The sequence below is a fragment of the Phacochoerus africanus genome, chromosome 7 (assembly GCF_016906955.1).
Source record: "Phacochoerus africanus isolate WHEZ1 chromosome 7, ROS_Pafr_v1, whole genome shotgun sequence".
NCBI lineage: Eukaryota > Metazoa > Chordata > Mammalia > Artiodactyla > Suidae > Phacochoerus > Phacochoerus africanus.
In genome coordinates this window covers 78269534-78283708 of record NC_062550.1, presented here as the reverse complement: position 1 = coordinate 78283708, position 14175 = coordinate 78269534, and the positions used below count along the sequence as shown (strand labels likewise).

The window sequence follows — 14175 nt, the reverse complement described above, 5'->3', positions numbered from 1 at the left end:
TCCTTTCATTTCCAGTGCATATACATTTGCATTCTTCTGAGCAATCTTGAACAGGAAGATAATGAATAAATGGAAAAGCAAAATATTAGGTTGTGAAAAACCCTGCGTGGCCCAAGTGGAGCATTCAATAAGTGGCTAGTCACAGGAAAACTTAACATCACAAAATATGTTTCCCTTTTTTAATTTGGTGAGACGCCTATTTATGAGTGAATGTGGGATGAAAGTATCCAGTGCAAAACTTGTATCAGATGACTATCAAATAGTAGAACATATCCTTAGAAAGAGTTCTTCTCATTCAAGTATTTACTAATATAAAATTCTCATGTGTCTAATGTCAGTCTATTCATTGTCATGGAGTATGATGGGCTTAGTTGCGTGTTTATGTATTAACTTTTATAATGCTAAAATTTAATATTTATAATGCTGCATTCATTTATCCATTTAAAAACACTGAGTGCCTAGACTCTCTTTTGGGCTCTGGGACTACAGCAATGAAGCAAACATATGGGTTGTAGTCTAAATTTTGTATCCAAATAGTGCATACAATAGGAACTTTTCTTTGAAATTTATCTAAAAATTATTTCTGTTGTGGGGAAAATTCTCCATATATTATTACTTTTTAATTTATTTTTTCCTTTTTTATTATTAAAGTATAGTTGATTTACAATGCTTCTTCAATTTCTATCATATGGCGAAGTGACCCAGTCATACATTACTCTTTTATAAATGCATTTGAATCTCTATTTTGGTTTTAAGTAAGAATTATATAAGAGTGCTAAGAAATCTAATTTAAAATAAATTAATATATAGTTATTTTTAGCAGTAGTAATAATTTTCATTATAAATATATTTGTAATCTATTTGGCCTTTGCTTTCATGACAATATAATATTTTAATTCATATAATATAATCTTAATGTTTTGTCACAGAATGGCTCAAGGTTCCTGAGTTTTTAGGCCATGGGATATTGTGATGTGATCTAGGATTGTCTTATTATCTCTCTAAGTCTATACTGAATATTGGCAATGGGCTGAATTAATTAGCATTAAGCACTTCAACTTTTCAGTGTGTAATTCTGTACTGCAAAATCACATAAATGTCTCGCAAATTTTACCCATTCTAGTCATGGATGTTCTTGAGTAAAAGATGTTTAAAGCTTAATTTTTAACAGAGGTAGTCTGAAATAGTTTGACATGAAAATGGTTCCTGTGTCTTGAAAATCATTAGATCATGAAGCCACTAGGGGGCTCACACACCATGTGTAAATCACACAGAACACTTCTGGGTAACCAAAAAGGACGTGATCGCTGGGGCAGTAACTACATTCAGTAGTTTTGTATGGTAGTTAAGAAGTAATATTCTTACCACAAAAGTTTAGGGCACCGGAGCAGAAGATTCCAGCAAATACATTAAACAGTTTTAACTTATCAAGGAAGTTAGCAATGAGGGGTCAAACGTGAAACTGGAGAAACATTAAAGTTTGGTATTAGTCCCTGAAAACACCCCATTTGTCCAGACTTGCCTGTTGCTATAGGAACATAAACTCTAGCTGTTAAAGCCTTAGTGTCCTAGGGTTGGACAGAATTACTTTTGCACAAATAACATTATCCAGTATTATTTCATTTGTCTCTTGTAACTGAGAAGACTTATTTGTAATCAGTTTACAAAATCGTGAGCTGGCTCGTTTTCTTTAAAGTTAGGTTGTAGCAATGTTCTTTCATTTTCTGAAGAAGGAAACTTGAAAACCAATTTGAGTTCCTTCTTATGTAATCCCAATGCAGCCAAGTGCATTCTTAAATATTTTACGAATTCCATGTCTTTTGGTTTTGTTCACAATCCAGGGACAGTTCAGCATTAATTTGGCAGGAACCGGGATGAAGATAGCCAGTACGGCGAAGTGGCTTGCTCAGGGCAGTTATGCTTCTGTCATAATACACAGATCACAGGTAAGTCCTGATGGACTGAAAATCCTGTTTGAAATACTTTACTAGCATTACAGGGCCTCTACATTAAATTTAGCGTCATGTGAAGTTACTGACTAATGAGTTACAGCATATAATGGGCTATATTACATATAATGAGGTATAACATTAATTTGTGAAATTATGGAATAAAGGTGGTTTTTTTTTTGCATTTTAGGGCTGCACCTGCAGCATATAGGAAATTCCCAGTGTAGGGGTCAAATCAGAGTTGCTGCAGCTTGCCAGCCTACGTCACAGCCACAGCAATGCAGGATCCAAACTGCGTCTGTGACCTAGACTGAATAGGCAATGCCGAATACTTAACCCACTGAGTGAGGCCATGGATGGAGCCCACATCCTCATGGATACTAATTGGGTTTGTTACCACTAAGCCACAACAGGAACTCCTAAGTTCATTTTTATTCATGCGCTTATGTATTATACCTATACAAATTCATATACAGGCTACAAATATCTGAACATGAAATTACATGCTAGAGCATATAGATTTAATTAGCTGAAGTTTGGGGCTAATGCCTTGAAACACAGGTACTTCAGAAAAAAAGGTAGTGCTTTTAGCTATACTTTCATTATTTAGGGTTTGTAGGTTTTACTCTTTCAAAACAAGGGAAAATTTTTTGGTTTAATTGCCTCACTGCTTTTAGTGATGGGGATGATGTTGGAGACATTTGCTATTTAACAAATATCCTTTATAATTTCTTCAAGAAATAGGACTTTTTTTAATGGTTGTATACATATTTTCTTTCTTTCTTTCTTTCTTTTTTTTTTTTTTTCTTTTCTGGCCACCCTGTAGCATATGGAATTCCTGGGCCAGGAATCAAATCTGAGTTGCAGTTGTGACCTACACCATAACTGTGGCAATACCAGATCCTTAACCCACTGGGCTGGGCTGGAGATTGAACCTGGGTGCTGCAGAGACACTGCTGATCCATTGTGCCATAATGGGAACTCCTCCTCTATCTTTATCTAGATAGCATCGTTATCTGAGTTTTATCTATAGCGCATGTATTGTGTAAAGTAGAATCCATTTAAGTTCGCTGCTGGGTGGTGTACTAGCACGTACACTTTATGAGATGGCTCCTGGTACTTAGAGTTATATGTCTTAGAGCATGACTCTATAGTACATCAGGATCTGCATTATAAGTGTTCTCACCTATTTGCACATAAATCAGCACCATCGACAGTGTTTGTCTATGTTTGAGGTTAATATGACTTGTATACAGTTAAGGTCAAGTTGACATAATATATTTAGTCTGTGAGAATCTTATATAAAATCATGTAAATATTGGACAACAAATTGGGAGAGGTTTTAATAAACTCACTGAATGAAGCAAATAGATACCTTGATGAAAAATATGTGGACTGAGATGATTTGTCTGAATTAGAGTGTGGTTTATAATCAAGTAGCCAATTTGAACTTCACATTATCAAATTCCCATGACTACCAATTTCAGCTAATCTCAAAATGGCATGACCTTTGACCTCAGGTGCAATTGTTGTAGAACCCTTTGGCTAACCTTTTCAACCACAAGATTCAAAGCATTTGCTTTTTCTGCCCTGTGCATGCAGGTACCAGCTTGTAACAAATTCTCCTCTATCTCTGCCTCTTCCTATTTTCAGGATGGAACTAAAGTGTTTGGCAGATGCGGAGGGTTCTGTGGCAAATGTATTCCTCACATGACTACTGGTCTCCCGATTCAAGTCATATGAGCATTCAGAAGCAGGCAATGTGTCCCAAAGAGGAGACAGTCTCTGGAACCTGCAAATGGCTGGTGCTTGTTTCTCTGTTCTTCCCTTCCTGAGATTTCCAGGTCTAAAATGTCTGTGCCTTTTTTTCAAGGTGCTCATCAGGGAATCATATCACTGCTTACTTTCTCAAGGCTTTCAAAGTAAACTGAACAATATGTGATTCTAATTGGGATCCTTAAAAGGAGATAAAAATTTAGGGTAGGGTATACAGGGATGTTTGAGTGAGTTATACCAAGATAATATTCCTGTTAACAGCTTGGACTGGACCACAATTTTGCTATACCTATAAATGCACATGTAAATCTCTACACAATAATCTACTGTACAATGAAATGTTTTACTTGTTAAAATACTGCAAGTAAAAATTAGGAAAATGAAATTATTTAAAACTACCATAAACATTATTGAACCTGGCAGGTGAACAGCACAGCAAACAATAGTTACATTAAAAAAAGTACATAGCCATGATACTTCTACTGATACAGCTTAGATACCTTGTTTTATATTCCTTTTAATTTTTAATTGTGCATTATGGTGCTTTGAAAAATCATTCTAAAAATGTGGTATAATTTGCATTTAAAATATATGCTTGTGTTAAGTACTAAACATGAAATTTGTGGGTATAATACAGGAGGAGATATGATATAGCAGAATTTGACTTAAAACACCTACCTCTAATTTGATTGTACTTATAAGAGCAGTACATTGTTTTTATGTTTATATTGTCTTTATATTTCATACATATGTCTATTCTTAAAAATTGTTTTCTAAAATTATGTGCTGTATTTTATTAATCAAGTAGAGAAGTAAGAATTATTGAAATTCTGAAGGTCCTATTTTGGGAAACATAAAATTATATTTAAATAAGCAAAAATTTTATTAGAGATATTCAGATTTCATCTGAGGTTTCTCAAACGTAGAACATGAGATAATATAAAAAATTAATGATTCATGGGCAAGTCCTCAGGTATTAAGATATTTTTCAGGTGAATAATTTAATTATGTACTATATAATAATATGATTATTAAAGAGTCATACACAAATGATATTTTTCTATGACAGCCTGCTCTATAAACCAAGACAACTGAATCTACTAATAGATTTTTTTGCAAGTAAATAGTAGTATGCTAGTTTTACCCACAAAGTTTTTCTTTTCCAAATGTTTATTAAGAGTATATTGTACCATATAAGGTACTAAAGAAATTTTGTGCCAATGTGGTTAGATAAACATTTAGGGATCTCTGTATCAGAAATGAAGTATTTTGCACTATGTGCTTAAAACCAGTTACAAACATTAATACAAAATATGTAACATGTTCTAGAAATGTTTTTGTTCATAGATAAAATATTATAATTTATAAACATTTAAATAATAAACATATTTGTGTGGTACATTAAGACTTTTTTTTTCCTTTTTGTTTTAGGGCTGCACCCACCGCATATGGAGGTTCCCAGGCTAGGGGTCAAACTGGAGCTACAATTGCCGGCCCATGCCACAGCCACAGCAACGCCAGATCTGAGCCGCCTCTGGGACCTACACCTCAGCTCACAGCAACGCTGGATCCTTAACCCACTGAGTGAGGTCAGGAATCGAACCCACAACCTCATGGTTCCTAGTCAGATTTGTTTCTGCTGTGCCATGATGGGACTCCCTTAAGACTTTGTTTTCATTTTACTTATGTATAAAAAAAGAACCCTTCACCAAAAAAAAATCTTTAACTCTAAAATCACTTTAGAAATTCTAAAACAAATTTATTCAAATTGTAGTTGGGATGGAAACAACTCCTATTACACACCCATTTCATGGAAATATGGGCAGGAGGCTGACAAAAATTGCAATGCCTTTAAAAGCTTCTGTTCATAGAAGGAGCACTAGAGTCTGCTCATATTCACTTGGCCAAATTAAGTTACATGACCAAATTCTAGTCAGCGGGGCAGGGAAATATACCCCCTCTACAAGGCAGTCTGGCCAGACATATGGACATGAGTGAAGACTTACAAGACTCTTCCAAAGGAGGGAGCAGATCCTTGTGAACAATGATATGATGCATTTGTTCACCTTCCACTTCCTTAGAAATTGCCGAAGTACTCATTTCTAAAGCGGTTAAATCAATTTAAATTACCACTTGCAGAGTGCAAAAATTTTAGACAATCCACATCCTGAGTAGCAGGTGAAACAGTTTTTTCTGATCTGATAACGGGTATTTCTGATCATAGCATTTCAGTAAGTTTATATTTATCTAATTACTATACTGGATGAAGGTTCTTTCATATATTTCTTTCTTTTAGGAAGAAACCTCTTTTTCTGAAAATTGCTTGTTTATTTTTTTTGTCCCCTTTACCTCTCCTCTCCTCACCTTTCCTACCTTCCCCCATACTTGATGCCTCCCATTCCCCCCAATAAAAAAAAAGAAAGGAAAGAAACAAACACATGAGTAAAACAGTTTTATGTGAATGTGATTTAAAACATTTGAAAATCTCTTATCAAAAAGCCTGCTTTTGCATTATACCTTAGACTATTTACAAATAAAATGCATTGTGTAGTAATTTTCTGTACTCATCATTTATGATGAAGCGCGCTCCACATTTATTTTATGTACTTTTTCCTACTTCTTAAGGGAAAAAGATTTCCCTACTCACACGAAAGGCGAATCCCCCAAACTCAGCGCTTGATTTCCTTCCCCCCTGAATTCTCCCGGATCTTTCTCCAGAGATTATTCTCTCTCTTTTTCCTGTCTCTCTCTACGAGCTCCTTTTCATCCAAAAACCACCTTTACCTCTCTTGTATTTTAAAAGAATGTCCTCCCCCACCACCCCTGTTCAGCCTCTCTTCCTCTCACTGTCAAAGGGATCCTAAAAGGGACAGCTAGCTATTCTCATGGTCTCTTCGTCTTTACCTTTCATTCAAGCTTTGGTTTGTTATAACATGGTTTCTAACCCTCAATATTTCATCGATAGTCTTTTCGCTAAAATCACAAATGCATTCCTAATTCTCAAGCACAATTTCATATTTTGAGATCTTTCCTTTTGATGTCAGAATAGTATTTGGCAAGGCAGAGGGAGAGTTCCATGAAGTGCTATGACTTGTTTAATGATCCAGTGTAGAGTCTACCTCAGTACATATTAATGTGCACTTGAAAATCATGTGTATTCTGCAGTAATTTTGTGTAGTTTCAGATACATAAATTATGTCAAGTTTTTCATATTATTCAAATTTTTTCTATATTTTTTTCTAACTGCCGTATCATTATTGAGAAGAAATAGATTTTCTAATGGTAGTGTCAATGATTGTAGTATTGATTGAGATGTTTTTCTAATTGTAGAATCAATTAGAATTATTTTTCTAATTACAGCACTTAATATTATTAATTATTAATTACATTATTCTAGTCTACTAATAGCAAATTAACATTAATATATTTTTGTTTTTATTTTTTTCATTTTTAAAGTTTTATTGAAATATAGTTGATTTACAATGTTGTGATAACTTCTGCTCCACAACAAAGTGATTCAGTTATACATATACACATATTCTATTAATCCTACTAAAGTGAAATTCTTCAACTGTAATTGTGAATTTATTTCTCCTTTATTATTATTTTGTGCCAGATATTGAGAGACACTTTATATCCTTATCTAACTTAATCTTTATAGCAATCTTATGAACCTCATCATTTTACAGATCATTTTATGTAACCGTAGAAACTTTTTAATATAGTACATATTTGTCCAGACAGAAAACCTTTCTTTTTACTTTACTGTACTCTTTGTTTAAGAGGAGAAACTATGTTTATTCTATTCCGAATCATTCACAGCAACTATCAGAGTATTGACTGCACAGAATAGATTTAATATTTTCTTGTGAATGAATTAAAGGACTCAGGAATTCAATTCCACCTGAAAATATATGAAAAAAAAAATCTGTTTGAGAGTTCCCATTGTGGCTCAGTGTGTTAAGAACCCAACATAGTCTCTGTGAGGATGTGGGTTGGATCCGTGGCCTCGCTTGATGGATTAAAGCTCTGGCACTGCCACAAGCTGCAGTGTAGGTCACAGATGCAGCTTGGATCTGTCATTGCTGTGGTTGTAGCATAGGCCTGCAGCTGCAGCTCTGATTTGCTCCTAGCCTGGGAACTTCCATATGCCACAGGCGTGGCTGTAAAAAGAAAAAAAAAAATCTATTTGAGCTAAAATTTACAGATTTTTGATGGGATTTTTTAAAAATGAAGAGACATCACCAGAATGTGTTTGGCAAGATACAGATATTCTTGGAGATGTCAATCATGTGGCACTGTGGAATCTGTGAGGCCAGCCTGAAAGTAAACCATATCTACTATGCACATTTTTTCCAAGGAATAGGTTATGTAGATCCACTTTAATTTTTATGTTTTAAATTATTTTTAAAACACTTAACAACACCTACAAATATTGATGGAAATATAAGATGGTGGCATAATTAATAGTAAATTTTGTAGTAACAACTCATTTACCATTGGGTGTAGGTTTGATAAATATAAAACTGTTTTGTGATGCTTCAATAGTAGCAAAAAAGAATAGAATTGATGTTTTATATGACTCTTTTTTGATATCATGTATCAGGATAGGATATATATTTGCTATTAAATATAGCTATAGTCAACATTGGTGATTGCATCAACTTATAGTTTTTAAACATGATAATTATTTTCAAACATTTAAGACTTACTGGTTCTTTCTAATTTTTTTCTAATAATTTAGTTCCTCTCTTTTAGCTGCCAAGTATCTAGTTAACTGTTTTGCTTAAAGGTAAATAATAAGGCCCAATTATGCCTTATCTTTGCCACTTATCTTTTTAAAGATAATATGATTATTTTTGTTATACTCTGCATAACCCCAGTTTTTCCTCAATGACTTAGCCTTTATTTGAAACGTGAAAAATTATTTACAACTGACAACAGTGGCATCTGCTGGCCACTCCTCTATTTCTCAGTATGATAAAGAAAAAAATGCCAAACTAATTTTCCTCTGCAGTTTTCTGAAGAGCTTGAGGAGCCACTGCTTGAGTTCCCCTTAACACAACTCAACATTGATACCTATATCCTGATCCATATCCGTATCTCTCTCACATGTACCTTACACACCTATCTTAAACACACCTGTGTCCTTTTCACTACTTCAGTCTCACAAGATTCTTAACAATGTAGAATCTTTCCTGGCCTCCAGGAACAAAGAAAGTATTTTATTTTTTATGGCCACACCCCTGGCTTATGGAAGTTCCAGGCCAGGGATTGAATCCGAGCCACAGCTGTGACACTCTGGATCCTTTAACCCACTGCACCTGACAGGGGGATCAAACCCGTGCCTCTACGGTGACCTGTTTGTTATTTATGTTTGTTTTGTACACATTTTATTGCTTTTTTTGGTCTTTCATTTCTTATTATGCAAGAAATGTCTTCTTACTTGCTCAATTTTTTTTTTAGTGAAGTATTTTCATTCCCTCTTTTGATATTCTATAACTATTTTCTTTGTGGTTACCATGGGGATTCTATTTAACATTCTAAAATTACAACACTCTAATTTGAATTTATACCAATTTAACTTTAATAATAATAAATAGTATATAATACAAAAACTAATAATAAAACTATGATTATATTAATAAAATATATTTCATTAAAATATGAAATAAAGATCAAAGCAATTAATATAATAAAACAATATAAATAATTATAATATAAAGTATATTATTTTATAATATAAACTTAATGATTTTTAATATAATAAATGATATAATATTATATATTTAATAATATATAAAATATATATTATAATATATGATAATATAATATTTATTATATAATAAATATAATGCAAATAATAAATAATACAAAAACTCTGTTCTTTTAAAGCTCTGTCCCATTTCTTTCAGTTATTGATATCACAAAAGTATGTCTGTATACCTTTAAATGAAATTTGAGTTTTGTAATGCATTAGTCTTAAATCATGTAGACAACAAAAGTAGTGTTACAAATCTGTTTTATAATAATGCCAGCTCTTACCATGTGTGATTTATTTACTTTTTAACATCTTTATTTCTTCTTACAGCTAAGTTACTAGCTAGTGTTCTTTCATTTCAACCTTTAGGACTACTTTTGGCATTTTTTCGCAGGGCAGATCTAGTGGTAACAAACTCCCTTAGCTTGTGTTTATCTGAAAATGTCTTAATTTGCCTCACTTTAGAAGGACAGTTTTGCCATTTATACAATTCTTGGATGACAGCTTTTTTTCTCTTTGCATTTTGAATATATTAGCCCAGAGCCTTCTGAATTCCCAAATTTCTGATTAGAAATCTGCTTAAAATCTTATCAAGTATCACTTGAATGTGATGAATTGACTCACTCTGAGTGCTTTCAATATTCTCTCTGTTTTTGGCTTTGGACAGTTTGATTAAAATGCACATCAGTGTGGGTCTCTTTTAACTCATCTTACTTGCAATCCATTGAGCTTCTTGTACGTTTTTGTTCATGTTTTTCATCAGATTTGGAAGTTTCTGACCATTATTTCTTTAGATAATTTCTCTATCCCCTTCTCTCTTCTCCTCCTTGGACCCCTACAATCCATACGTTGGTCAATTTGATGGTGTGCCTTCGGCTGTAGTGATTTTCTAAATTCAAAAGCAATTGCTTTTGAATGTCTTTGTCTTTAATGTCTGGCTCCCAAAAGAAGAAAAAGATAAAAATAAAGGAGATAAAAAAGATCTGACCCTTTAAGTCTTCTGGAAGCTTCTTCAGCCTGAAGGTCAGGGGCTTGCAGCTGTGAGGGTGTAAGTGTTCAAAAATTATTGCCGGTCTCCATGTCTGTACCTTCATGATCAGAGCAGCTCATAATGAACAGAACATAGATCCAAGATATTTGCAGGATAGGTCCTTATGGCCCATCCTTGATCCTTTGAGCTACATGCAAGCTTCTCAAAGAAGATATCCATGGCTGTCTGCCTTGGGGCTGGGGAATGGGTATGGTTAGCTGTTGTTGAGCCAAAGGCTGAAATTGGCTAAAATGAATCACAATTTACTGTCTAAGCTTTCCCCTGGAAGTTGCAAGACTTCAGTATTTTCCAGAGGTCCAAAATGGTTATACCAGACAGATTCCACCAGTACCATCATTTTCTAGGTAGGGAAGCAGATTCCTGCTCTGCTATTTTCCTAGAATCCTCTCTCCAAGAAGTTTCTTAAATGTTAGCTGATACTACTGTTTTTATCATGACCTATGAGATGATGAATAATACTTTTGTGAACCAGTCTTAAAGAATACAAGCGTGTGTTGTAGAGAGATGGGATGTGTACTTCTTTGAAATCCTAGGATCTCAGGGATAGTGGAGAAGCCTTTTTTCTTTAAAAATTAAAAAAATTATACAATTTTTAAAATTTACTATCCTTTTACAGTTATTAAAAAATATCAGCTATGTTCCTCATTTTGTGCAACACATCCTTGAGCCTACCTTATACCAATAGTTTGTACCTCCCACTCTTCCACTTCTATATGGCCCTCCCCTCTCCCTATTGGTAAGTGCTAGTTTCTCTCTTCATCTCTGACTCTGCTTCTTTTTTGCTATATTCATTAGTATGTTACATTTTTTAGATTTCACATGTAACTGATATCATATAGTTTTTGTTTTTCTCTGTTTGACTTATTTCACTTGGCACAACGCCCTCCAATTCCATCCATGTTGCTGCAAATGGCAAAATTTTGTTTTTTTTTATGTCTGTGTAATATCCCATTTTATATATATATACCAATTTTCTTTATCCCTTCATCTGCTGATGGACATTTAGGTTGCTTCCATATCTTGTTGACAATTGTAAATAATACCGCTATCAACACTGAGGTACAGGTGTCTCTTTGAAATAGTGTTTTTGTTCTTTCTGAGTATGTACCCAGGAGTGAAAGTGCTGTGTCATGTGGTAATTTTATTTTCAGTTTTTTGAGAAACTTCCATGCTGTTTTCCTCAGTGGCTACACCAATTCACATTCCTACTAACAGTGTTCAAGAGGGCAGATCTTATGTTAAGCATTCTTATCACTAATAATAATAATAATGAAGAGAGCAGAAGAGAACTTTTGAATCTGATGTTTATGGCACAGTTTGTGGTTTCAGCAATGCATTCTTATCACCAATATCATCAAGTTGTATACATTAAATATGTACAGTTTTTTATGTCAGTAATGCACTTCGATAAAGTGTTTTAAATAATTAAACAGCAAGGTTTCACTTTCATTCCAAAACAGCCTAAAATAAAGAAATAAAAAGCACTGATCAGTGCACTGAAGAAGGATGATCCAAACCCCACACAAAAACTAACAGGAATTGATGCTTCTTTGACATTGTGCGCCATGGTCAGTAGAGGATGCTGTTGCCTCTTTTATAAAGAGCTCTTCCAAAGACAGCTTCCCAGGGCAGTGACCCTCTACTAAGGGCAGGAAGGGAAAATGAAAGTGAGTTGCAGAGATGGAAACTGCCTGGTGAAACGATTCACCCAATTTGACTTCCTGCTGGGCAAAACAGCAAGGACTGGAACAAACAAACAAAACAAAACACACATGAAAATGCAAGGGAAATTATAAGCAGATGGAGGCTGTGCTGCCAAAACGGTCCTGAGAGTAATACTCAAAGGTGATTTCAAAGACCAGGAAACCATAAAATTGAGGTGCTTGAATACCGCTATCTCCTTCAATATATGATTTAGTCATCATAAGAGTTGACCACTCCTGGATTTCTAGAAGCTTGATCTTAATTAAACCAAGTTGCTCTAACATAGGATATGGATGAAGACAATTTTGATTTACTTCATTCCTTTTGGACTTTTTTGGCAAGGTCAAGCGTATGGTTTCAGCATTTTCCCCATGGGCCCAGGTTGTAGATTTCTTTCATTTATGTATGAAAATGTATTTTGGAATATGATTGCAAAAAAATAATAGAAATCGACCAACAGAACCATTTGAATAGGGCTGAAACACCTCACTGCGGCACAATTAGATGGTTATAAAATGTGTGGCTAAGACTGAGTACCAGTTCCACTCTTCTCAAGTTTGCAATGTGAATTCCAGGTTATTTTACCTCTCTGAACCTTTCTGAATAATTTGTAAATTATTCACCATAATGGTTTGCATATAGTAAACCTTCAATATGTGTTAGCATTATTGATAAATTGTTTCCACTGTCATGTTTGATTTTCATAAGTTGATGAGGTGGGTGAACAAAGTATTTTTGTGCCCACTTTAGAGATGGAAAAAAAGGGGGGTTGGAGAGCTTGAGTTGCATGCAGACACCCTCGTGCCTAATAAGAAAGTGGGATTCTGATTCAGTTTTGTCTGAAGTCAAAGGTTTTATATATATATATTTGAAATCAGTGTTTCTGGTGGATTCATTAATGTTCATGAGGCTAATCCATGGATCCTGGAAACATGCAGCTTCCAGTTCAGTGGGACCTGAGGTTCTGTTTTTCAAACCTGCACTCAGGTGGCCAGGGGGCCAGCAGGATCTCCTGGGAGCTAATTAGAAACAAGAGTCTTGACTCCAGATCCACTGAATCCAAATCTGCATTTTAACAAGATCCCTTGAAAGATTAAAATTTATTTAAAAAAAAAACTGATTTAGAGCAGGAGACAGCAAGTTTTTTTCTATCAACAATCAGATGGTAAATATTTTAGGCTTTGCAATCTCTGGTGATTCTCTTATACCTTAAAGTCTCAGAAGCTCAGGTTTAATCCACAGTTTCTTCTTCTATGGGGACAAAGTTGTGTCTAATGAACTAAGGTCTCACTCAATACCCATGGGTAATTCTTTTTCTCTAGACAATCCTATAAACATCAGGAGTCTCAAGTTTTTGCCTGACAACAAGATCCCTTCTAGTGGAAAAAGCAATGTATGTGACCACTGAAATTCCCATTGAGTGAAATGTCTGATTTCATGTGAGTTTGAACCAGCAGTTTTTGATGCCTCTTTGTAAACTCTTTAAGTACACCTCAAGTATCCAAAAACAAGAATTACAAATAGCAGTGGGCATAAGAACAATGTGGCATTCTTTTTCTTCTTCTTCTTCTTCTTTTTTTTAGAGCTGTGCCCACGGCATATGGAGGTTCCTAGGCTAGGGGGTCCAATCGGAGCTACAACTGGCAGCCTACACCACAACCACAGTAACTCAGGATCTGAGCTGCGTCTGCGACCTACACTACAGCTCACGGCAACGCCAGATCCTTAACCCACTAAGTGAGGCCAGGGATTGAACCTGCAACCTCATGGTTCCTAGTTGGATTGGTTTCTGCTGCGCCACAATGGGAACTGCAATGTGGCATTCTTGAGAGAAGGAAGATGGGCTCTCCCACATGAGATAATTGGAAGTTCTGGGTAAGACCCAAGAGTCTTCCTTCAAAGTCTGCTGTCCAGGTGATTAGAAGCAGGGAGGC

General features: G+C 34.9%; 1 protein-coding gene across 1 annotated transcript in view; it reads left to right on the top strand.

Moving 5' to 3' along the window:
- ADAMTS20 (ADAM metallopeptidase with thrombospondin type 1 motif 20) overlaps positions 1-4806 on the top strand; it is a 170511-nt gene extending 165705 nt beyond the window's left edge. Inside the window, exons 38-39 of the mRNA XM_047788004.1 lie at positions 1842-1946; positions 3603-4806. Coding sequence (XP_047643960.1) covers positions 1842-1946; positions 3603-3692 — 195 coding nt within the window. The 3' untranslated portion in view covers positions 3693-4806. The remainder of the gene's footprint in view (positions 1-1841; positions 1947-3602) is intronic.
- The last annotated feature ends 9369 nt before the right edge of the window (positions 4807-14175 follow it).